Source organism: Hetaerina americana, unplaced genomic scaffold (genome assembly GCF_022747635.1).
Source record: "Hetaerina americana unplaced genomic scaffold, ioHetAmer1.1.p SCAF_47, whole genome shotgun sequence".
NCBI lineage: Eukaryota > Metazoa > Arthropoda > Insecta > Odonata > Calopterygidae > Hetaerina > Hetaerina americana.
Window position 1 is genome coordinate 3458142 of NW_027287063.1, and position 26962 is coordinate 3485103.

Sequence of the window (26962 nt, forward strand, 5' to 3'; positions counted from 1 at the left end):
GCATAAGTGTGTTGCAGTCGATGGGGATTACTTTGAAGGGGACAATATAGATTTAGATGAATAAACTTGTCTTTTTAATTTTCTGAATAAATTCCGGGAAATTTTTGATCAAGGTAGTACATTCTTATATTTCCAAGGTTTGACTTAAGGAGCGTAAAGCACTGAGAGGATATATATATATATATATATATATATATATATATATATATATATATATATATATATATATATATATATATATATATATATAAGCTCTCCTGAGTCTATTTCAAGTTTCATGGGGTCGTTATGAAGAGTAAAGTCAGAGTTAAGAGAGAAGGGTCAGGAAAGTTAAGAGAGTTAAGTAATGAAGTGGACATAATGGAAGACTTAATTGGAGCGGCGCTGGTTGCAACGGCTCAGGCGTTGCTCTCATTCCCGTCACCGTAGGCAGTACCATATGTGCAAAGAATGGGCGCCCTAATATGCATGTAAAATGTCAGGCTTAGCTATTGTTGTCTATAGGAAAAATAATGACGGCAAGATTCTCAAGGAATAGATCACCCAGAGAGATATATTTCTGTTGAGGAGCCAAGAACTACTGCTGGTAGAAAGGTCGCCTATTTAGGAAGTGTTTTACCAGAAGGTGGGATAATTAGCATGGCCACTCTTCCTCTCTGCTCCTGTACATGTGCCATGAATTATGTTCATATATCTGCACCGATGGTTTGCCAAATGCCTATCATTTATTTCGCCTCGAATGAGAAGTATAGGTTATTCATTTTTCGGATGAATAATTAAATTCCCATGTAACCAGGTTTTTCAAAGAAATTATTTCAATTATGAGCGAAAGATTATTGAGCGAGTATAAAATTAATCAACATTATGACTAATAATTTGTGCATAAAAAGTTGATAAATTTTTTTAATTCATTAAAATATATTGGTGTTAATTATAAAAATTCCAGTTTCAACCGTAGGTTCGAGTATGAATGAGACATTCGTGTGACCAGAGCACCGAAAAAATATGAAATGTATAAATAAGTGTTAATCCGACGTGGAAGGAATTCATTAGTGGGTGCCATCGCCGTGTGAGTGTTTGGAGGGCGCGTCCTCAATTTGAGGGATTCATCTTCTCTCCTTCCTCCCATTCAGTCAAATGTTTCCGCGCAAATGGGAGGGTAGTATGGCAAAGAGGAGGAGACATTTTCCGTAGGTCGGCATTTCTTATGTCTCATCTCGGTTGCTCTCTCTCTTTCAAACATTCTGCCGCGCTATAGAGACACCCCCTGCCCCTCACCTTTGCGGACGGGGCGTAATTAGCATACGACGACGACGAAATTGCGGAAAAAATGGCTTTAAAAAGCGAGAACGATCTCTTGCTCGCGAGTTCCCGAACGAGGTTGATTACTCATTTGGAGCGTAAAATCTAATGCACTTGAATCCGGGGGCGAAATTTCAGTCTTTGAGGTGCGGCGGGGGGTGAGGGGGGTCGGTGTTCTTGATCCCGCTCTTTCTCTTTGGGAGGGTTCGTTCCCTTTCATCTCCACGTGCAGAGGTTTCCTCCCCCTTCGCCGCGGGGCGGGATTCCGCCGGGGATCAGTTTTCTCGGAAGCACACGCCCGTCGGGGGAGGGTCAAAGGGGGGGGGGAGGGGTTCTTTTATTTTTCTCCCCTCCAAATAATCCCATTCCGATGCCAGCGGCGGTCGGGAGGCGCTAATGAACCCCGTGCGCCCTGGCATTGGGATGTCCCTAATCCGGCGACGGCTAATACGGTCCACGTCGGAACTCAGCGTTTTCCATTCCGAAAAACTTGCGAGCGATTGGTTTATAAGTTCACGAGGACACCATTTTGCATATAAAATGAAAGAAGGCGGAGATAAGGTGCGCACGCTGGACATATCGCGCTGCCCAGATTGGGGTTATTGCGTCCGTTCAAAGGTCAGGGCACAGAAATGATGTGCGAACGGCGAGAGCTTCGTGGGAGCGGTGGAGACGAAAAGACGCATCTTCCAAGGGACGCGCCTCTGTTCGCACGCACTTATCGCGCCGTACGTAACTTTAAAGCGTGTAACGAACAGGGAGTTCACTTTCGGTACGCATTTATTTTCCGATACTTAAAAGTCTTGATTAACTCATGGAGTCCCCAAGAAACAACGCGTCTCGACTCTAATATTTTGAGGCTCTGTTTTAAGCGATAGGAAATGTATTGATCTGCATCCATCGGATCCGAACCATCAATAAATGTATCTGCTAACTTCAAAAATCCAATTTGATCCGTTCTCTCCCACCATTGTCCCCTTTTCAACCGTGATTCTCCTGCCTTGGCATCTCTTTCGCAATTTGCCTGCCCTGTTTATTCCCCTAATTCAACCTCTTCTTTCGATATTCGCCTTCTACATATTATTATGCATGCGCTTGAGCTGTCCGTCCAATGTGCCTCGCGCCCAAATCGGCCAAACCTTCTTTCCATTCTCCCTGTTGCTCCGCTCTGTCATGTACTCGAGTGCACGGAGAGATTCAACTGTTTGCTGTTTGTTTGCATCACCGAGTGACCAAGCACAGAGGGAATGCGGGGGGAAGCCATTACAGAGAGCTTTGAATCCTTTTCCCAAGCGTTGCCATCCTCTTTCTCTCGTTTTTGATACAGAGATTTTTTAGTTGCGAATCAAAAATTTGGTAATATTTCTGATCTCTCGAAAACTTCTTAGTTCCAGTTGGAATCTATGAAATGAATGCGATTAATATTAAGGCGGCAGCAAGAAGCTCAGATCTCACTCGGGAGAGTGTTGGTCGGATGGCTCCCTCGTCTCGTTCTCAGCTCTTCTTCAGTGAGTCTCGCCGGCCACTGGCAGCCGAGACCTCGAGGGAGCACTGCACCGCATTGCTCACGGCGCGGTCACTCAAGCTTTATTTCTATGGACTCCTCACGTTATAAAAAGGCCAAGACCAATAGGCGTGTCCGTGACACTTACCGAATGCGAAAACACGTGCTTGCTCTATGAAAATGAGAAACTCGATTGCCTTCTTCAAGAAAGTTCCAACATTGAGCTGCAACAATGAGACAACACTTGCACTAGAGGGAGATTCAGATGAAAACCCTGAAACTTACTTATATCTTTAACCTCGTAATTTCTTTAATTCTAAAGCTTCTCAGTTTAGTATTATTTTCATGTATACTCTCAAAATTCTGCACATTTATTCGTCACCGTATTTCCAAGTTTGCTGCCAAATTAGATATTTTTTCCTAAAATTCAAAACGACTTCTGCCTCAGTAATCCACTTAAAATTTGGGAAAACGCACTGCTACTGGACTATACAACTGAATGGATCAAACAACTGCCCACCTAACTTCAGTAACCTGCATGGTCGCTGCAAAATTTTCATTGATTATTAAGTTGTGGTGTTCATTGAAACATATATTATTCTTTATTTATTCATTTACTTCAATTTATTTTCCCGAGTTCTCCAAAGATATTGACTTAGGGGTCGTCAAAAAGTTTTATTGTAAATAGTTTTGAGTAGTTGAAGAGCCTAGGTATACCATTTGCCACCAGCGTGCAACAATTGTAATATCAAAATTAGACGATAATTTATTCGCCAAAATACGGGCAATAGTCTCATCGAGATCTTTCGTGAAACTGTCCAGGGCAGCACCTCTTTCTGGTATAAAAGAGACATTCTTTTAAATTTTATCATTTCATTCCGATTCTCAGGTCAGTGTACTGCAACGATTATAACTTATTCACAATATTTTTCATTCCGTTTTTATTCCAGAGAGTTGAGCTATGATTATTATGTTTTGTCAACACGAAACATTATTGCTCAGAAATATTCAAAAATCTTGAAATCTTTCTTTCCGAGTTTTTTTTAAATTTCTTCCCGTGAAAATAATTATTGTGATCACGACCGCATTCAATGGCGTAAAGGGTGACGATGAAAAGAGTTTGGCAACTTCAGGGATCACTTAATTTCATCCATTGCAGATGTCTGCAATCGCACGTAGGATCGGCCGGTGTGGTATAAATTCGCACACGGCAAGGCATCTCCGATGACAGCATTTGGAGTACGCCCCACTCTCTGCCTTCAATGGTACTAACCAGCTGAGTACTACCGACTGGTTTGACCTCCCAATCGCGTCTTAAACTCCGGGCCACCGCCTAGGGCCATTGGGGTCGTGCGCCGCGCAGAGCGACTGCTGCGTCCATTGCGCGCGGGACTGTTTGATTGCATCTCGGGCCTTTGTGAAGGATTTAGATCATTAATCTGGAGCGAGCTTTGTGCGTGATTTGTTTTGCAATGGAGATTTTAGGATACTTATTTAGTGCTGTGTTAGGAATGGCTAAGATGTGTGGTGGCATTGGATAGTCCACTAAAAGTCGCATTGACCAGTGGAATACTATTTACTCGTACGCATAATAATAATGATAGTTTTTGTTGCATAATAGAAGGATATGTCAGTCGGCGTTGATTAAACTTGACTTGTTTTGACAGTGAAGTAGAAACGTGGAGAAAAATTAAAGAAGATTAATCATTTTGCACTGGATAGGACGTGTCAAGAAAATGAATGAATGCAATCCTTCGTAGTTTCACACTCTCAAACATTACTTTATACGCGTTCCATTATCGTAGACTGAAAATGCGTCGTAAATGAATGCTTGAAGTGGACAATTACGGATGAATTTTTCATTTGATGAATAAATCCCAACCGCTTACATTGGCCAGCATTGAATTCGCACCATGAATACTCTCGGTGAATATCCGGACCCCATTGGAAGGCATTGAACCACGAGTGAGATGGCGAAAGGTGACCCTTAGGCATACAGAAATATAATTAGGAGCCATGAGGATCTCTAGGTTGTGAATTCTCTGATCAAGAAGAGAGGAACGCGTATGAATAACCCCTCAACCCAAGGAGTCTCCTTAACGGAATGCCCTGCTTTCGAAAGCGAATGTGGATGTTTGACCAAGAGCCTGACTTCTAGAAGGATGCACGCACTTAACTTCGAATGCCGAGGAAATGATTGTCTCCCTAGACTGTGTCAAATACTTAGAATATGTTCATCAAAGTTTAGGGAGGGAAATAATGGCAATAATGGTTTCCCGATTCCTTCCTGTGGAGTGTTTTTAACGTGTCGTCCTCGCTTCCATGGACACCCCACTAGGAAGCCTTCTGAGGGAGAGGGAATGATGCAAGGCAGGCCGGAGGGAAGGAACAGGCATGCGGAAGGCGATGGAGGGTGGTCCACGAAGTAGCCGAGTGGAATTGAAGACGCATTTATTGTGGAATAGGGTGTACTGTTGTGCTGTTTATTAAGAATTGGAAGATCTTGCTGTGGTCATTTGGCGTGTGCATCCAAACCAGTCTTAACCGTGAGGCCACAATTAATATTAACGTCGTATTAATTCAGGGAAAGGAACTGGCCCCCCTGCCATGATGTGTGAATTTCACACACGCCGTATAGGGCTTAGTACTGGGTGAACCCTACCACAATCACTTACCAAACCGATCTGAGGGTCGACTACTTTGTTTATGGTTCATAGTAGTTTATGTATCAATGGGTTATGCCCCTGAGGCCACGATTAATTAATGTTAGTCGGAAATATAACTATCAACTCCATGGCAATAACTCCATTGGCAGTAAAGAGTTTGGGCCAAATTTTGAGATCCAGGCACTATCACTCGCTGGGTCCTAAGTGATGGGTTGAGAGGCGCACGTCGCTCATTTGGCACAAAAACTCCCTTCCGCTAGTCCCGGAAAAATTAACTCCACCGCAATAAAAACCACTCTATTCAGTGATTCCTCACAGGGATGTTCCCCTTCTAAGGTCTGCCACATATCAAGCATGTGCGTCATTTGCGGAGAAGCTTAACCCGATCCAAAGGGCTATTTCGACAAATTCAAAACATGCCATAAACGCACCAAGCTGAGGGAGACTAGAGTCCTAGGCGCAGAAACTAAATTGCAAGGGCGGTGTGAAAGGCGCCACGGTGCAAAATAGGTCCACGGTCTTTTATTCGGGGCAGAATGAAAACAGACCGATGCAGAGCACTGGCCCGAGGCGAATGAGCAGCTTCCGCGATCGAAACAAACAAATGAAACAGCGTCCCGGAATCATTACGTATATAGTATTTCCCTCGCCAGTGTTTCCGATGCGGAGTGCTGAAATTATTCGGACTGCCAAGATGTGAAATCCTGTCCATTGGCATCTTAAACGTGGAATAAAAAAAATTGAAATTGGATCGCATAAGCACATTTTTGTTGATTCTGTATTCGGCTAATTTCACAAATTAATGCATTTGTTTCATTTAATCGCCTATTTCAATGATAAATATACTTAGTTGCCGTGGGATGTAACCGAATTCGAGGCTCAGAACAGCTGGAGTTTTCGTGAGAAGCCGATGATGCTCTTACACTCCCGCTGACGGTTGGCGAGGTATGAAACAGATGGACTCACAAGGAGCGAATTAGATTTCGTCGGAGTAGTTCTAATTCTTAGCGGGACGGCGCATGGGAGATATCAGGCTTTAACTGGAATGAAAATATCCCTGCACGTCCGGTGAAAATCGTTAGCGTTGCATCGATAAAAATGTCATAATGTTGCAATGAAGGGGTGCCAAATCCGCCGCAGCAGCACCCCCCCCCCCCCCACGTCCCCAGAGGAAAAGGCGAGAGTTGGTGAACGGCCCCTTTCACCGGGAGAGGTGGAACATTCATTTGGTATTTTAACATGAGCGTGGAGAATCGATTCGACGGGGCGACGTGGAACGGGCGGAGGAATACTGGGGGGGGGGGGGGGGCACGATAAGAAAAGCCTCTTCGTTCCAGCGAAAGGTAACGCGAAGGAAAAAAGCAACGCAAGAGCTCGACGAGGCTATAATTTGCGCCTGGCCCTTGGGTGTCCGCGGTGGAAAAGGGGGGGGGGGCGTAATGGATGGATTGGTCGTATAAGACGACGCCGAAGGATTTCGCCATCGTTTGACGTTGATTGCCCCGTTTAAAAAGTTCTTAAACTGATCGGAGGGTTTTTTTTGCCGACCGCCGTATCCCGGGCCAGCACGCCGGGGAGGGGGCAAGGGTTCCCGCGGGGCGAGAGAGGAGGCGGCGATTGGTGCGAGCAGACCGACGCATTCGGTGAAGCCTTCCATGAAAAGCACCGGGACCGGCCTTATGTCATCCATTTCCCATTTTTGAATAGATTTTCGTATCTAATTGAGAAAACTGATGATAGAAAAATTATCTCGGGTTTTAGGTATCCCAATGATGCCTATGTAGGACTATGGACGTTGTTTGGCAATCATAGGCACGTGAATAGCATTAGAAGATGCGAATTAACTATGCTTCAAGCCGTCCAATTGTGAAACATGACGAGTGTGAGGTTTTTCCGTATTGGTTCGCGGGCGGTGATATTCACTTTGAGGAGACATGTACGAGGCAAAAATGAGGGGAGGCGGAGACCCCTGGGGCACGAACTCGGACTAAGAGGGGAGGCGGAGAGCAAAATGCACGCCCTCTGCATGCATGCATTCTACGCTTGCCCTCGGCCCGAACGGACGACCGAACAACTGCGCTGTTAATTAAATGAAGAATACAATGTATCTTTCCACTGTCCTGATGTCAAAAACCTTTTCACAAATATCCCAGTTTTGGAAGCATTGGTAGTGGCGGAAAGAGTGCTAAAAAGTGCTGGGGCCGAACCACCCTTCCTCAGCGAGTTCATGTCACTTTTGAGATTGTGTGTGGAACAAAATTATTTCCAATTTAACAATGAATTCTTCAAACAAGTTGAAGGAAATGCCATGGGGTCCCCTTTATCACCACTACTTGCTGAACTGTACACAGACGATTTTGAAAGTAAAATATTCAGCAGCCCCTCAATTTGTATCAAGAATATTCACTCTTGGTTTCGAAATGTAGACGATATCTTTGCTATATGGACAGGCACTGATAGACAGAAAAGTTTTTGCACAACCTGAATTCCCAATGCGAGAGTATCAATTTCACTTGTGAGAAAGAACAGAATAATCACGTAAATTTTTTAGATATCACAGTGTCGAGAAAGGGACGGGACTTTGAATTTGCAATTATTCGGAAAAGTACCACCACAGACCACATCATCCCCTCCAACTCCCGCCATCACAGATCGCATAAGCTTTCCACTTTTCATTTCCTACTAAACAGACTGTTGGCCATTCCTCTTTCCAATAGTAATTTTGTTAAAGAACTCAAAACGATTAAAGGTTTAGCAATGAAAAATGGCTACAAAGAAAATGTTCCTTTAAAGCGTACAATCTTTTGTTCGAATCAATTAATGTGGAGGAAATATGTCACAAATGGTGCAAACTCCCGTATTATGGATTGATTTCACAAAGGTTAGCCAACCTCTTCCCTAGGGAGAAGTTTAGTTTGGCAAACGAGGAAAGTGCAGGAACAGGATAGGCATGTTGGGCGGGATGAAGGGAGGAAGGAAGTACTCAGAGATGAAGGGGGACCTGATGTAGAGTAGGATGCGGGAATTTGTGTTTTGTTAGGAGTCACAACATATAGTATTTATTTGGTAGTTGTGTCCATCCAAAAACCTACCTTAACCGGTAGGTTACCTGATAACATAACATAGACACCTAGAATCCTGCAAAAGTGGAATATGAAAGATTATAATAATTTTTATTGAATTTAACACACACACACACACACACACACACATATATATATATATATATATATATATATATATATATATATATATATATATGTTTATGTATCTTATTCCCGCTACCCTGTGTTATTTTTTTGCATAACTGACAGTGGAGTTTATTCAATAGGTATACAATACATATATAATGAAAGGGTCCTTTTCCACTTCGAATACTGTCACATCGCGAGTCTTAAGTAGCGAGAGAATGAAATGAAATAACTCTCATTATCATCATTTTCCAAAAAATTGAGGACTGAAGAAAATAAGGCCCCTAAGCCCGACTCAATGCAGAAGAAATGTCTTACCAAACGGCTGTAAAGTGCTTTTTTGTTTTATATTTTAAATAAAAAGGTAGCAAAACAGGGACACAGATTCTGCAATATAAAATAAAGAATTAATGTGTCTGCCCTTCAGAGATGGTTTGAAATGACCAAAGTAGAATAAGTAGGCATCGGTTAGAATCTAAACAATTGATTGACTCCTTAGTGAGAACGAATATTCCAATAACGAGTATTTTGTCTTATTCCTGCCCTTGGAACTGTATGCGCTGCTGCGAGGGGTGCTCTTTTGCTTTCCTGCTGTTCCCATGGCCAATTGCTCCAAATATTTTATGTCTCTGCTGCATTGGAATCTCGTTATTAACATGGATGGAATGAGTTCAGCCATCTTCGTTAATCCAAGGAGTTAATCCAACCTGCAGCCACTGCCGTTCTGCGCATTGATTCTTACTATTCACGCTTCCTTCTTAAAAGTCAGCTATCGTTTAAGGGGGGACGCCTTTTTGTCAACTCTTGTGCTACAATTGCTTTTTCCTCCTTTTAATAAAAACACTTTTTGAATAATTTATACATCCTAAGTTTTAGAGGCAGTTTATTTTTTACATTCCAGAAATTGAATCATGTGTTCTATGCCTGTTTCTACAGCTTAAGGGCATTATTTTTTTACCCGACCCACTGGGTAGGTATAATTATTTTTTAAGAACGCTGATGGGAAGTTTTTCCATCTTAGAATTGTTAGACAAATCGGCGCGAATGAATCCCCTCGATCGTTATTACTGGGTTATTATCTTTATGCATTTCCTCTTTTTTGTGCATTTCTTTTAGTAAAAGGGCGAAATTTGGGGTTGCTCCCTGTGTCCCTCCTGTCCTTTGATTACCGGGAAAACTTAATCTCTGGGATTACGAGAAAAAACATTATTTCCTTAATATTTCGGGGTATTGGTAACAGCATTATCAAATTATTAATTTTTCACAGACAATTTAACATAATTTGCCCACTTTTTTTCCTTTATCTAGTTCTAGTTCTCTTGCCCTAAATTATAGGCGAAGAAGGTTTCAACATGTCCCGCGGCTATGACGGGTGACTGGGGACAGAATACCTAAGCTTATAGGTTGATAAAATACCACTCATTCCGTTTTCATATTCGTTGACTTCAAAATATAATCGCCTATATTCATCACTTCTAGGAAAATTACATGGCAATGTCTGCGTTTCATTGATATGATCATTAGCCAAACATATCTTGACAGAGGTCGCATCAATCATGACTAGACAGCCGACCGGTCATCATTTTATGACTTGCAAAAATCATTTATTATACCGGTAATATTCCAGAGCTTGGAGGTGATAACTTTGAATTACTTGTCACCTGTAGAATTAAATTCAAATAATGAACACTTGAAATTGTTAATCTTTGAATACTCGTTTTAAAAAAATAAGAGATGTGTCTAACGGCTAACAGTTTGGTAGTTAACAAGTAGGCAATTTCGGTTGAGAACAGGTCAATAGATTTCGAGATTTTATCAGCTGAATTGCATATTTTCCATGCAAAGTCCACAAGCAATATATTCATGGTGCTCCGTGCTTCCGATGATATTTTCGTGGAATAGTCGTCATCTTGCAGTAGTCATTGCCTCTGAATATATCAATTTCTTCGCGTCTTTCTAAAAACGTCAAATAATTGTTCCTTTAATTTTACTATGTTTTGCCTATAGTTAATCAAGATCGGGTTCCTTCAATATCCTACTACGAACAGCAGGGATTTAAATATAATGATCTTCCCCATCTCATGGACTTCGCGTTGCGGAAGAGCGTCCGCGTTCCAATGCCCCCAGGGCTGAACTATTATGTGGGGCTGACGAAAGGAAGCTCTAATGAACGTACATATAAGTTGGGAGGACACTGAAGGAAATGAAAAGCTACCTTTGCGTGCGTCGCCACGGTCTTAGTCTGACTTATCATTCGTAATGTGTTCCTTGAATTTGCCGCTAAACTCAATTTTTGAGTCCTGCGTGGTTTTATGCATCATTCCTGGTAAATAAGCGATTTTCTAAAGTCTTAAATGTAATAAAAATGATTATTTTCCTTCATATTCCACTTTTGCAGGATTCTATTTCTATTGATATTAGCACGTAGAACTATTTTTGAAGTGGGAATACAAGAAGTTATATTGGAAAAAATGACAGCTTTGCCGTTAGAGCAAAACTTGCAGCCATGGAAGAACAAATCCAAGTTGTCCCCCACAGTTTTTTTTTTATTTTTGCGACAATTTTATGGGATTACGACTGTGGAAGATCAACGCAGATTCTATGAGGAAAAGATGAAATTCGGGAAATTCGAAAATGGGTGCCTGAAGGAGACCTTGAAATATATAAATAAGTTTTGAAGGCTGTAATTGAAGGATGTTTGGCAAGGGGTAAATGAATTTCCGAATGCAATGAGAATAGGTGTTTTCGTCAGAATGAAGGTAAATAAAAAGTGTGAGGTGCTGAAGAAAGTACTACTGTATTTTAGAGGGTATTTAGATGGTGAAGATGTGTTTTTAAATCGAAAAATATATTTAAGAGTGTTTAGGGATTGATTAATATAAGCCTTTGCACCAGAATGAGAAAGGGTGGCAAATGCAGGACTTAAGAGCTAATTTTTTCGGACGACGCTTGAAGTGTGAATCAGACGTCACGAAGGAAGCGACGGAGGAATAGGAATGGGCGGTGATCAGCAGGGCTCATAAAGGTCGTCCCCTAGAGCCATTGCTTTTTGACTTCCGTATGAAGGGGGGCATTCGAAGGGATCGAGAAGAGAGAGTACCACTTGGCAGAGAGGTGATTAAACCGGTAATTAGGATTATTTTAAGGAGGAAGTAATTAGTCAGAAGGCACAGGGATTGCAACTATTGACGTGCACATGATCAATGCGGGAAACTGGCATCAAAGTTCACCAAAAGAAAACCCAAGTACTGAAAGTTACAAGAAGTTGGCCAAGTTAATAATGAAAATAAATAATTAAGAGCAAATTTGTTTCTTTGCATTCTTAGCTGTTGTACTTCGTATGTTTGGCTTTAGATACCATTTACGAAGGACGCCACAGCTGCCGCTCGAACCAATGGCTGTTGGGATCCGCACGCACCTTCAAAACTTTAAGATTGTGTTTTGAAGGCTGTATTTGTTAAGTTGGCCCTCTTTGACTCGTCTTTGCATGCGGTGTCGAATTCCATCCGCTCCGCAGGACTACCAAAACGCCGGCGATTACCCCGACAGAAGTACACCCGCCCGCACGTTGAAAGAGTTTTTTCTATTTTGACTCCTCATTTATTTGATTTTTTATATATTTTTAAAGAAGAAGAATTTTTCGGGGACTGTTCTGTTTGCGAAGGAAAAAGAGAAATAAAATCAGAAACGATCCATATTTAAACCTCATCAAATATCAACGGCTTTAATGGGATAGAAGTCGCTGTCACAGCACATATCGCGAATTAATCCACAAATAATAAAATGCAAAACCATTGCTCCTGTTAAGCTGTTGCAGATGGAAGGATAAAAAATCTCGGAAAAAAACATGTCGGCAGAGCATTAATTTTCATGCATTTGATTTGGATCATGCCTATAATATTTGTATATTATATGCCAGAGTTTGGATTCCAATTCACATTTTCACAATTTGTTTCTTTATATCTGATTCCAGTAACTCAAAATAAACGTCAGTTATAAGGTGCAAACGTTTCAATTAGAAATAGCCGCGTGAGTCATCAAAATATTTAGAACATAAGAAAAATTTCGCGGGATGCCTACGATAGAGAGACGGTGGTGCATGATTGGGGGGGTGGATTCGCTAATGGGAACACGCATATGTTTGAACGCTCCGAAATAAGCATTAAATGTGGAGGAGAAATAATTTGGGGAGAATTATTGCATTCAATTCTTAAGAATGTTTCGGAACAAGCATTTACCAATTACTAACAAACATGACCTCTGTAAATGCTAATCTTGAAGCCACGGGCTACATTGATTGATCGAATCCAGGAGTGATATACGTACTTCACAATGCTTACATCAAGAGGAAGAAAAATAAACCTCAAGGTGAATGAGTTTTTAAAAAAATAAATAAAAAATTTGACCCAAACTTTTTTCTCTGGGAGACTCCCCTTGAGCTGCAATCACAAAAGTGTGGCTGCAAGGATATTTTAGCCGTTAGCCATTTATTCAAATGCCGCTGCTGTTTCGTAATTTGGCGTGTGACGAAAAGTTTATGCGATATACTCTCTCGGTGCTTAGCTCGAACACGTCTCTCGGTTCGCCGTTGATCAAGCGGGTCTTTTGCCAAAATGTTCAAAGATTAGAATATCTTACGGGAAAAAAAATATGAATCTCACGACCACTTGGCGCATCGAGGGACGAAGTCTCCGACGCCTGTTCGGGGGGGGGGTAGGGGGGTGGCAGACGAGGTGGGTGATGAATCCCTATGGAAACGGAGAGAGGCGTTGCGAGCATGGCCATCGGTTTACGATACGTCCAATGGATACCGCTCGTAAAGAATATAATAATTAGTGGAAGCGATCATTTCGATCAAAGTGAAAATTCGCCGACCCCAGCGAAAACTGGAAAGAATATTTCCCTTGCCCAATAGTTTGGCAAACGAACGTCTAGACCCTTGTGCTCGTATGTGAGCTTTTTTTATCGCCTTAGGACTCGCAAAGCGTCTCGCGGCGCGTTTTACGGCTCTGGAGATGTTGAGGAGAAGCGATATACATCGACAGTTCGCTACCCAGTGAGCAATCGGAAGGCGCTCGGTTTGGAGCCAGCGAGCATGAGCCACCTCCCCTTCTTCTCTCGACCACATGATAAAAAAGAAAGACCCCGAAGATAAAAGCACAGCTGTCGAATAAATCACGAGTCTTCCGGGGTTTTTTCTTCACGGAGGACGAGATATTGGTTGTGGGCTCGCCGGCGGACAGACACTAACACAAAAACAGCGGTGTTATGTCAGTCAGCGGCTTTAAGTTACCCGACACTGGGGTATCCACCGGTGTGGAACGCTATCGATGGACTCCAGAATATGTACGGGACCCCATTCGCTACTCCCCTGATTGAGACCTGACCGGCCCAGAGGAAAACGTCGTTCTTTGTAGGAAGCATTTATCAATGGAATTTCGAAATCCGCGGTATAATGGAAAATATGAAGAAAACGTAGAAGGGAAGTAAGGAGGAGAGCAGGCATTTAAAATGACGTGTGGGAAGTTTGGCGGAATAGGAGATAAAGATCAAGGCGGAGGAAGTTGCCGCGATTCTTAGAAGGCCTTGGAGACATCCATGGGCTGCATGCCGTGGAACGCTATGAATAAATCAATACGAACGTTGATTAAGGATTTTTTTTAAACATTCGAGTCGCTGTCGAGGCAAAAAACACCTCATGGGCTATGTAAAAAAGAAAGAAGTGATGATGTGTGTTTTGGGGAAACTATTTTTCAAGAAAATAGTAAAGGAAACGGGGTTCCTTGGAAACAAATATATTATTACAGTCTATTATAACTATTGCCGCCTTGATCTTTTTATTTTAAGTATTTTAAGTTATATGAATGGCAGGAAATGGATCCGGCATCGAACAAATCCGTGAACAGAGCTGCAAACTGGAAAATTAACGCAAACCTACATATGGCTCCAGGCAGAATCCTGTACTTAACTGCCTGAAATACATCCAGAGTTGAGGAGAAAAAAACATGAAGAGTTAATCGTCGTTTGATTCTAAGAAATCACCTCAAATGAGGGCTCTCTGCTCTAGGGCTCTTCACTCGGCGGAATGTTTCACTCGTGAGGAAAGGGAATGGAAGGAAACCCGGCGATTCCACATTTGCTACTTGTGGTCCATGACCATAGTTTCGCCGTGGTGCTGCACCAATCAGCACCCACACGGCGGCATACCCACGACTGTTTATAAACCGTAAATAGGGAATTTCGTTGATCTCCTCCCTATCCTTACTTGCACTTAATATTCTTTTCCTTGCCGAAGGAAGTTAAATTAAATTCGTCAGTAATGTATCATCACGTTGCGACCACCTAATGATTAAAAGTAAAATATATTGCTCTGTAATTTGAAATTAGATTACTTGATTTTCTAATGGGTTCGCCGATTCGAGTGCATGGAGATTTGGATTAAGTGATTTTAAACTTCTTGTTCAAAGTTTATCTCTATGAACCATCAGAAATAGCTGCCATATTACGTCAAAATGTCTCAGATTGTCAAATGTCTCAGACTGATCAGGTGCGGGTGGGGAACGGGGAGTCCGGATGGGCAGTGTTAGGAAGAGGTGTAAGGCAGGGTTGCCTATTATCACCGTTGCTGTTCAACCTGTATGCAGAGAAAATGATCAAAGAGGCATGGGAAGAACTGGAGGTAGGAATGAAAGTGGGCGGGGAATTCGTAAAATTAGTTAGGTTTGCTGATGAACAAGCTTTAATTCGTCAGTCAGCCAAGAGGTTGCAAGCATTGCTTAGTGAATTGGAAATTCAGTGCGACAGGTTTGGGATGAGAATCAATATTAATAAAACAAAGGTTATGCGATTTTCTAGAAAGAAAAAGGCCAAGCTTAACATTAAAATAGGAGGGCAAAAACTACAGCAGGTAGAACAGTTTACGTATCTCAGTAGTGTTTTGGACCAACACGGTCAAAGTAGTAAGGACGTAAGAAGAAGAATTGCGCTAGACAAAGAGGCTTTCACAAGGAGGAGGGATTTGATGACAGGGACGTTGAGTAAGGATGTTAAGGAAAGACTCGTAAAAACTTTGATATGGAGCGTAGCTATGTACGGCGCGGAAACGTGGTCATTGAAGCAGGAGAATAGAGCTTGAGGCTTTTGAAATGTGGGTGTGGAGAAGAATGGAGAAGGTGAAATGGACTGAGAAGAAAACAAATGAGGAAGTACTTGGTATGGTGGGCGAAGAGAGGGGTTTGTTGGGAGAAATCCTATGGAGGCAGGAAAAGTGGATGAAGGGCGTATTGATCGGTAGTGGGATGTTGAAAACTGTAATAGAGGGGAGAATGTTAGGCAAAGGAGGGAAGGGAAGGAAGAGGATAGGGATGTTGGACGGGATGAAGGGAGGAAGAAAGTACTCAGAGCTGAAGAGGGACCTGATGTAGAGTAGGATGTTTTGTTTTGCGAGGGGTCACAAATTATTTATATAGTAATTATGTCCATCCGAAAACCTACCTTAACCGGTAGATTACCTAATAATAATTACGTCAAAAAAAGAGAATTTCAATTCATTTACCACATATGTGTGTCACCAACTATGGGGAAGCAATATTACTTGCGAATTGAAGGTGAAAATTCCGCTTTTCGGAATATGCTTTAAGAAAAATATGAGATCGGATAGATTGACTGCATCTCCGGTGCTCGTCCACCCACTTCAGGTCTACTCAGTCCGCCTTTGAAAGGAATGAATTTCGGGATGGAAGTTGTGTAAACATCATCGAGTCATTATGTTCGTTTGTATGTATGACTACATTCACGTAGAATTAGACCATGCAGGTTATCTAAAAGATATTCTCCCTGATTATTAATGAAAATAATATCATTATTAAATAACAATTATTTACTGGTGTTACTTTGACCACGCTGAGTGACGATCCGAGGTGCATTTTAACCTCGACGTGAAAACCCATGGGCAATGCATTTTCTTGCCATTGTTCATGAGCGACCTGCTGTCATCCTTTGATCATCTTCTGGATCAAGCTTAGGCATGCCTGCGAGCGTCGTCATTTGCGCAAAGTTCCATCGCTTTACGCATGCGCATATGAAAGTAAAACAACAAAAACAGCAATAAACGACGGTAATTAGATTTCTATCAATTATGCACGCTATCTCTGAGGTTTAGAGCTAATTTTATGGCGGTAAAAGTGGTGTATGCCTACATAAAAGATAAAAATATCTGGTTGGATGAAATGGCCGTGCATTTAGAATGATTGCTGTACATGATTAAGAAAATTGAATCATTATTCAAATTTGCGTGGGCATTTTATGGAAACCAGAACGAAAATATTTCATCACTAACAGCATATTCTAAACTGTATAAGCCTCTATAAAAATATTTATGAGGCGAGGGTTCAATGTTTACATTTTTCACCTTGAACCATTTAATTGAAATTATTTTATAAAATACGTGTTCCCAACCTATAGTATTTAAGAGGAAAACATTTTTATGTTAACGTTGAGAACGTGTTAACCCTTCCCTCACTCCTTTAGCCCTTTTACGCTCTTGGTGTTGGAATCTTTTATTCTAAGAAAGCTCCAGAATATACAGTGAAATGTTTAAATGCCCTTTCCATGGAGGACGAACTGCGGCTCAAATTTTAGCGCTGAACTCAAACCCACTGATTAAATAGTATCGAGCTTTGATGACGAAATTTTCATTGTGAACTGTGTTATGCCGTTCATTTCACGATACGGTGAAACAGGTCGTTTCCTCCTTGACCGACAAATGTTGGAACACACGGAGGACATTATTTACCGAGGTATGTTTGGGAAACTCTCAAATGAGAAATAATGACCCTCATAAACCGAAATATTTTCGCCAACCAATATTTTATTCTTTATCTTTTTTATTCTTTTTATTCCTGATAACTCCCTTTTAATTTACGCATTTAGAGAGAGGGGGCGAGTTGCTTAGAGGTTTGTTGGATGCGTCTGCACTGCAGACACCCTGCAACCCCCTTTTCTGCACTAATGCCCTTTCTGCAATAATGTAAAGTTTGAAATAAAAACAAAAAATATGCAGGTTTATGCAAAAGGAATTCTTGTACTCTTTTTGTGTCATCCGTTAAAATCATTCCTTAAATCATATCAAATTTCTTTTTGTTGACAACCTTTTCCTCAGTTTTAAATTAATACCATAAATTTTTAAATTTCTAATTTATCTTCCTCTATTCTTTTCCTCTGTTTCCCTTTCCATTTTTTTTAAATACCACATATATCCTTCACTCATTTTGGGCGCAGGCGGTCGACCTAGTGGGTTCTACCAGCTCGCGGGCCCGAGCGAGGGCCAGGGGTCAAGCGGCCGCCGTTTTTCGGGTCCCACCAACACTAGTGCATCGCGATGCCCTCTGCACTGTTTTTTTCTAAAAAAATAAAGTTCCATCAAATGAGTGAAAGTACAAATATAAGCATACATATACAAAAAATATACATATGTTATATCTGTGTCTGCGCGCACAGGCACTTGGACCAGAACGAGGTTTCCGAGGTCCCGGTGGATGCCTTCCTGGGGCAGAGCAGCTCACTGCGGAGACTCCGCCTCAACGGCAACAGACTCCAAACTGTTCCCACGAAGGCCCTCGTACCGCTGCGGGGACTCGAGGCTCTGTGAGTCACTTGGAAAATCAAACATCAACAAAGGATACACCTCAGTGTAACACACCCCAGCACCCTCTGCCAATCACCCAACCAAACACCAAACTAACAGGGCTGCCATAATCTCCATTCGTCCCCTCAACCCACTCAGGCTGCAGGGATCAAAGAAATGAATCTCCTCGCGAGGTAGCAATAATCGCTTGGAAATGATCATTCGAATTTCTGTCAACATCCTTCAACTTAAATATAACCCCAGAGGAAATTTCGGAAGGTATTAACGCGAGGGGTTGTTCTTTTGGCGAGGGAATATCGCATCGAGCGATGGAAATTGCGGTGAGAGAATTCGATGCGTCCGTATTCTTCTTCTTTAGAGGGAACCTCCATGATACGCAGAAATTGAACCAATGTTTCCACCGGTGCCAATAGCTAGTCAGGCATCAATCTACTTTGGTCTGTTTCCTCCATAGCAGGCATAAATTAGCAAACACTCCTCGGACCTAGATTGAATTATCAATGGACGTATTCACCAAACATTGGCGCCAAAATGTAATTTTTCCAGCTTGTAATCGAAAAAAAAATTCTTCGTTAGGAAGACGTTTTTAGCAAAAGCTGTTTACCCTGTAACTCTGGACTAATTTCGAACAAATTATAATTCGATTCAGGAATGAAATCATCACAAAGCAACTAGCAGCAGTACGTTTCTCACGCCAGTGAGTACATTGGCTTATCAAACTGATCAGAAGGGTAATGAGATACAAAGAGCAGAAGAGTGAAATTAATTCAGTGAAGATACACACATCCAGTACATCTACGTCTCTCTATAAATCACATTCTGTTCATATTCAAAAAACTGTTTTTCGAGAGAAACCTGCGTAGTTGGTTGTGATGCACGCGCTAGAATTCTTTGAGGTCTTATGGCAGCCCTGCACCAAACCCTCTTCCACGCCGCCACGCATAATGTAGTGAGTGCTACGCCTAACGCAGCCGTATCCCTACGCCTTTGTTTCCCACCGCGCCACTAAACAGGGTAGAGATGTGTCCGTGCTAATAATGAGGGGGCATTGTCATTCAATGGCCGCAATGGATGCTGCTCGCATTTTCCCAGACGGCCTGACGATCAGTCAAGATCCAGATGTCAATACTTGGGGAACTTGAGAAATGCTCTTCTTCCTGGGAAAGTAATTGATTCTGCCGTTTGTGTGTTCTCTTTGTTTTAATCATTTTATGTTGCTTCTTGACTAACATTAGTTTTAGACTATGCGTGCAAAACACGTATCTGCAGGCAGGAAAAAACGGACTGAAGCTTTGTACGACGAGCTGTCATTCGTCACTTTCTTTAATTCATGCAATCCGCAAAAAAATGAAATTTTTTATTCAGGTATAAAAATATATTTTGGCGAAAAGATTTTTTATTAAATGCACGAAATGAATGTCACATTTCTAAACCTCGGCCTAAAATTGATGTAAATGGTAAATCTAAAAATTAATTACACAAAATTTATGACATCATTCACAAAAATTCCTTTTGAAGTGCATTGTGAAAATATTACACCATCTTAAAGGGAATACTCGGGAAGGCTGAACATCGTAAAAGGCTGGGACGATAGCCAAAGTAGTTCAGGATGAACGGGGTGGAAATTACAGAGTGACAACGTGTGGATGAAATGCCAGTGATCATAGTTCTTGTTCCTAATGTAATAGTTCTTGTTCCTAATGTAATATGTTCGATATTACATTAGGAACAAGAACTGGAAATCAGTCGCGGAGCGGAAGAGGAAACAAAAGGCAATGATTTCCTATTCAAGGAGGATTTATTTGGCAACTTTATCCAGCTTACTTCAGAAATGTTCTTACCTAATCAATTATTAGCCATCGACTAGCGCAAGTATCCAAGGGTTTTTTGATTTCAAACATTGCGGAGATGTTTGTGCCCCAGTATAATGGAGGGCCACGGACCTCAGTCATCAATGCGCCTCATCATTGAGCAGCCTGAACGAGTGAACAGTTTCTGAAATGAGGGATCTGCATTTGGTAACGAGATCTCCGCTTAGCTGGAAACTTCAATTGTGCACTTATTATGTCAATTACTATAAAATTTCCTCCCTGCTCCTAGTTCTCTCTAGCAAACTCATCACATTATATTGCGTCGTTTAAACCTGTTGGGCATATTTTTAGGGTCGAGGGTTTGACTAGGTGCCCTCAGTTGATGCGTGAACGACGCAGTGTGTCTTCCAGCCGAAGGATAGCTCCAGTATTTTCAACGATCGCTCCATTTACTTCTTTCGTCTTCCACGGGCATTCATCAGGTGACCTCCACTCGACGCCTCGCAGGGCTCCCTCGCACCCACGAAGACGCCTTCCGCCTTCACTTCTGGCAACCGTGGTCCCACAGCACTCTCGCCCCATACCTTGACTAAGCGCAAAATGTCGTGGGCACTTCGTATTTTTTATCTTTTACTCCATGTCCCATCTTCTATTTAAAGCTCATAAATTCCGTGAATGACTTTCCTCTGAAAGATTTAAGGAGCAGTTTTCACGGCCAATGCCACGGGCAACGCCTCGGGTGCTGCTGGTCTAATGAAAGTTTTCAAAATTCATTTTAGTGTTCCATGGAATCAACTTCAATTTTTTTAATTGAATATTCATGAAACTGGCTGTTTCCGTTGACTTTTGCCTTTCTTATTTCCTGTAAAATATCTCCCTTCAACTCAGGCAATAGATCAATTGAAGATGTTCTATTCTCTCTGAATTGAAAATGGTCTCTCTCGCTTTGAATCTTCAAGCATTTAGTCTCAATTTTGGGCACCTTCCAGTCTTAGTTTGCTCTTCCTGCGAATTGAAACATTTCTTTGACCGCTCCGAGACATTGCGAGCTTCTAATCCGCCATCGATGTCATCAGCAGAACCATGCACTCTCAATCATTCGTAAGATCGCGTCTTCCTTGCCGAACAACTCGGATCCCTTCGTTCCCGATGCGAATGCTTGCGGCGACCACCGATCGACTCATCGATCGGTGGTCGCCGCAACTTCTTGAGTTCTTCCTGGACATTTTGCTGGATTTTGCACAAGACAAAAATATGGGCCTGATTTTTTGCTATTCCTCTCTTATATCATGTCTCCCTAGAATTCGCTCAATCAATGAGTGCCGCTTTGATGGCAGAGAAAGCACGTTTTCAATCAAGGAGAGTCGTGAATTTGGAAAACGCGGTCCTCCATCCAATCAACAGCATAGTTATCACGAGTGCCTTTTGTTTCATGACCTTTTCAAAATAGCTGGACATTAGCACTTCTCAAGGTAAGCATAATAAAGTCAAGTTTTTTCATGGGGTCCACTCATTTCAATCTTAATTTGCAAAGTCATACGATCTTCGGGTGCAGCATGAACGATTCGGGAGCCGTTAAAGCCCACGGCATTCACGCGGTGCGTTGCTCGCCATCATTCGAGCAATCACACTCAAGTGCCGCACGCACGCACCACCAATCCTTATGATTGGTTGAGGAACTCGGCTCACATAATAATATTCATTCGTTTCTCTTTCTTAAATTACATCGATCGATGCGACCCCCCCCCCTGTCAGCGGAATAATCCCGGGCGGCAATAATGAACTCCGGTGCAGTTCCGCCCTCGTTATCATCGGTGTCATGGCCGCTGCGGTGGTGGTGGCGACGAGGTGGGTGCGCCACCCGAAAGACGGGTGCCCTCGCCCCCGGTGCCGCTCTCCGCGCAGGATGGGCATTTCGGACTAATCAATGGCCGACACCGGCGCGTTGTTCACTCGCCGGATTATTATGCGCCCGCAAACGAGGGGGAGCCAGTGGGAGCCGTCACGCGCGCGTTTGATGAAGTTAAGGGGGAACACGCGGGTGTGCGGGGATGGTGTGCGGGGGTGCGCATCTCTGGGCCGCCGTCGCGAAGGCTCTCCGTGCGCGCCGTGATCTGCATCGGAATGCTGCATCAATCGGCCAGGACGATAAGCCTCGAAAACACTCGGCGTTATTCTTCGCCTCCATCAGACGCATGTTTGGGCTCGACCCCCCTTGCTTCTGTGTTGTGTTGTGCTCATTTCAACGGCGGCAATCACGAGGCAAGCTTTCGATGAGTCGTATTTCTGAGGTGTGTATTCCCGGTAACTACCGTTTACTTCATGGACTCGAAATGAATCTAGCGGCTCGGCGTTGCTCTTTAATTTAGTGCGGATAATATCAATGTTTCACGTAATGTCAGCGTTTTCATATAAATAAAGGTCTTCAAATAAACGTGTGTTTAATACACCTTTATCTGAAAGAAAAATCGTAAAGAAGTAAATAATTTTTTGTAAATAGCTGTGTATGTAAAATGTTTGTTACTAACACTTGGAGTTCAATAGTCGTAGTGTAATTAATATTTAGGTATTTTGACTGGATTATTTAATGTTTTGTAATTCTGTGTTAATAATTAATTTTAAATGTTTTAATATTAAAAAATTAAAATTACCTAGTAAACATTACAGTAAATTAATTGATAAATTTTTGAAATTCATTTCCAATTTTAATCTATTTTAATGATTAATTTTTTTTCTAATTATTAATTGTGATATTCACTCAATAATTACAAATATTGGTTTGAAATTGATACCTAATACTGATTTTTTTCATGGAGTTTTCTCCTTCAGCAAGTTCTAATTGATGTTCTTATCAACTAAGAAAATACCATTCTCTGGTAATAAAAAAGTCTACTTAAAGAATAATTCTTCTTGCAATTGCCCGTCATTAATATTTATTTTTTGGTGAACGATTTCCTTGAAACTCATATTGAAAAATTCTCTTGGTTCCGAGCGCAATGAAGAAGAAAGGGATGAAATTGGAGGGAAAGACCTCGAAGGCAACACTCGGAAGAAAACCTAGAGTATCATGCTATTTCGTTTCATTCCTTAGTGAGTGCCATGCATGCACTGGGTTTCCTCCAGCGAATATCTTCTTTATAACAGCCGAACAACATACAGCACACACACAACCACCGAAGGGAAATTATATCACATATTCAACCAAAGTGATCATTCTAAATGCTAATAGCAAATATGCACTCTTGTTTTGCCTTATTTCAGAAATCTCGGGTCCAACAAGATGACGTCACTGTCTGCCAACGCCTTCGGGACCCTCGGCAGCCTCGTCATATTGTGAGTACAAATAGAAATATCCATTTCTCCTGTTTATGACTTTTGTTTGCATCTGTTGCGCCCACATCTGGTGTTTATTTTTCCTATTTAATGTAACGAAAACTGAAATGCTAAAAAATATGCTACCCGGCCAGTTGTTACGGGGTTCAAATTGTGGTACAAGGCATGTTTTTCAAGTCTTTTTACCGAAGTTCAAATTACCGCGGGTTGGCCAGCGCACGTGTCTCTGATTGGCTCACTGTCACGTGGTGATGATGCCAGGCCGAAATCGGCCTCAGACCCATCGTCGGAGCACTGCCTAGTTGGCATCTGAGCCACCGCGGAGCGAAGGGCCATCTGATCCTCCCGTCGACATAAAGTTGACTGGAGAGGATTTAACTTCCTGGAATTCCAGATCAATGTGGAAAGATGTGGCTCTCCTCAGTGAAATGTGAAAAGCACCAGCGAACTGGCGGCTCGGCCTGAAACCGCCCTCTCGGTATCGGATCAGGAGACGATCCGCTCTAGGCGCTCGATTGTGAAGCGCACAGGACCCGAATGCCAACTACAGTCACCACACTACTCTGCGCCACAGTGACTCCCAATCCAAGAGACAACGCCTTCTTCCATCGATAGCACGTGAGTGAAACTAAGGACACTTTCAAAAAAACGCTTCCACGACAATTTCCAGTTATTTATTCGTGGGGACAATCTTATTGTTGCCGTAGTCCATTGATTAGAGGCTGATGTTATCACCATTGTTAATGAACGTTCCCTCGGCAACGAAGCACTGCTACGCCCAAACTCTTGCGTTCAAATGAACCAGATCAAGATCTTCTTTGGCGCCCTTCATTCCGACCAAAAGGCCGTTCTCCAGTCCTTCCTCAATCAACCTTCTCTCCCTCACGTCTCAGTCTTCAAAAATCCATGCCCACCTTCCCAGCCTCCTTCGGACTTCGCCCAGCAAACTGGCACCTCTATCGCCGCACTTGGGACGATCAGTAAAAGGGAGAAAATGAGAAGAGAGAAAATGAGTAATTTGGCGAAGATCAGTTTGTGGTTAAAAATTAAATGGGTATGAGTGATGGCGTAGAAATAATGACACCGCAATTAACGAGGAACGTGGAAAAAATGAGGATGCATTCGTTTGTTTCGTTTATTTTGAAAATTCGTTTGATAAAGTTGGTTTAGTGGAATTATCATATGTGCTATCGAAAATATGAGTACATTTGAGGGGTATGAGACTTATCCGCACCATGTGCAGGGTGTGTCTGTCTCAGACTGTCTCAGACAGGTGGGAGTGGAGGACGGAGAGTCCGGATGGGCGGTGTTGGGAAGAGGTGTACGGCAGGGGTGTCCATTATCACCGGTGCTGTTCAACGCATGTGCAGAGGGCATGTTCAGGGGGGCATAGGGTACTCCGAGTATAGCAATGAAAGCCGGTGGGCAATTAATGAAATCAGTCAGGTTTGCGGATGATCAGCATTTAGTTTGTAATTCAGCAATGGGGTTGCAAACTCTGCTGTGTACATTGGAAAATCAGTGCCATCTGGGATGAGAATAAATGTAAACAAGACAACAGTTATGCGATTTTCGCGAAGGAGAAAGGCTAAGCTGAACGTTAAATGAGTAGGGCAAAATCTGGAGCAGGTGGAACAGCTTAAGTATCTCGGTAGTGTTTTGGGCCAAAATGGTCGAAGTAGTAGGGATGCAAGGAGAAGAAGAATTGGATTAAGTAAAGAATCTTTCACTAGGAGGAGGAAATTGATGATAGGGGCATTAAGAAAGGGTGCTAAGATGAGGCTTGCCAAAACTTTACTTTGGATCATGGTTTTGTACGACGCGGAAACATGGTCATTGAAGCATAATGATAGGATTAGGCTATGTACGACGCGGAAACGTGGTTACTGAAGCGTGATGATAGACGTAGATTGGAAGCTTTTGTGCTGTGGGTTTGGAGAAGGATGGAGAAGGTGTAATGGGCCGAAAGGAGAAGGTGCGAGAAAGTGCTAAGCATGATGGGCTGGATGTTCCAGGCGTGAATGGGGAAGAGAGGCGGCTGTTGGAAGAAATCCAATTAAGGGAGGATAAGTTTATGCATGAGATAATGAGAAGCAGTGGAATGTTTAGGACGGTATAAGAGGGGAAAATCCTGGGAAATGGTGAAGTAGTGGGAGGGAAATAATATGTTTTTGGTTTGGCATTGCAGGAGGTATTAAGAGCTAAAAAATCACTTATGAATTATTGAGTTAACCCTAATTTCTTCACTCTAATGCTTTTGAATCACGTTAATTAGTGGTTAGGAGTAGTGTGTAGTAGTTCCTCGCCCCACCAAAACCCTAGATTGATCGATTATAGCGCTGCTCATAAGTAAGTTCTTGTTATGAGTAGCAGTGTTTGTTCTCTTTCCCTCCACTACTAGTCTGCCAAAACACTTATTCGTAGACGTGAGTGCCTATCCTCGCCCACATCCTACGCCAAGTCTCGAGTGGAAGTTACCCAGGAGAAAAATCTCATGACTCAGCCGATCTCATATAAAGCCAGGTAGGTGAACAAATGCGTATTTTGTTTTGGCAACAGACAATTACGAACTGGTAAATAAAAAGAAAGGCAACAAATTAGTTTTTTGCCGTTGTGTTTGATGAGGTATTTTTTCTGTTAGAATATTAACGCTTAAACCCTGGTAAAATGTACGCAAAGGGAAGATTTAAAAAAACATAAAATAGCATGATGAAGTAGAGTGCATGAATGAAATACGAAATAAAAACGTTTAGTCCTTCTTGGGGACGACAAAATTTATTAAATACACCATTTCATAAAAAATACAAAAATAACCCGTAGTGTGGGCATACTTTTTTCCGTTGCAACAAAATGTCATATTCTAAATGATTAAAAGCAGAACATATTCTTCAAGGAGTGTTTGCGTATAGGCCTGTCTCCAGCTTCTATCGAACTGGAATCTCGCGGGGACCTGCGGTGACGCTGAATATCCGAATTATACGAGGCTACTCAGCTCCAAGGAGACGGAGTGGGGCAAGGATACCGATCGGAGAGATTGTGTGTTGTCCAGAGTGATGATCGAAGGTAACTAGAAGGAGAAAATTGTACTTATTTTTTGCATTTTTATCTGGGTAAACAAATTTGGTGGAAGTAATGCGGGATGTGGGAGTACTCGTAAACTGGAAGGATTAGACGACTTCCCTTTCCGTGAATCAGGCGTCCCAGGCAAGGGTAGCGAGGGAAGTCCCCCGGGGGGGCCGACGCGATCGGTGTGGACATTAGGCGGGGCTGCCGCGTGCTTTCGAACTCGCAAGTATATGCTGAGAATATGTTAAAATGACCCGGAATGCACTTGAGCTTGAAATCAAAGTGAGACGCGAGGCGATTAGCATCCATTAGGTTTGCTGATGATCAACTATTGAAGTATTCGTCACACACCAAGGGATTGAAGCTATTGCTTGGTGCATTTCAGCATCAATGCGAGAGGAATGGGGAATATGTCAATCGTTAGAAAACAAAAGCATTAAGTA

General features: G+C 42.3%; 1 protein-coding gene across 1 annotated transcript in view; it reads left to right on the top strand.

Moving 5' to 3' along the window:
• Positions 1–15175: 15175 nt before the first annotated feature.
• The window catches only part of rk (G-protein coupled receptor rickets), a 153017-nt gene continuing 141230 nt past the window's right edge, over positions 15176–26962 (top strand). The window contains exons 1-3 of the mRNA XM_071591471.1: positions 15176–15210; positions 18162–18308; positions 23382–23453. Of these exons, the coding sequence (XP_071447572.1) occupies positions 15176–15210; positions 18162–18308; positions 23382–23453 (254 nt within the window). The remainder of the gene's footprint in view (positions 15211–18161; positions 18309–23381; positions 23454–26962) is intronic.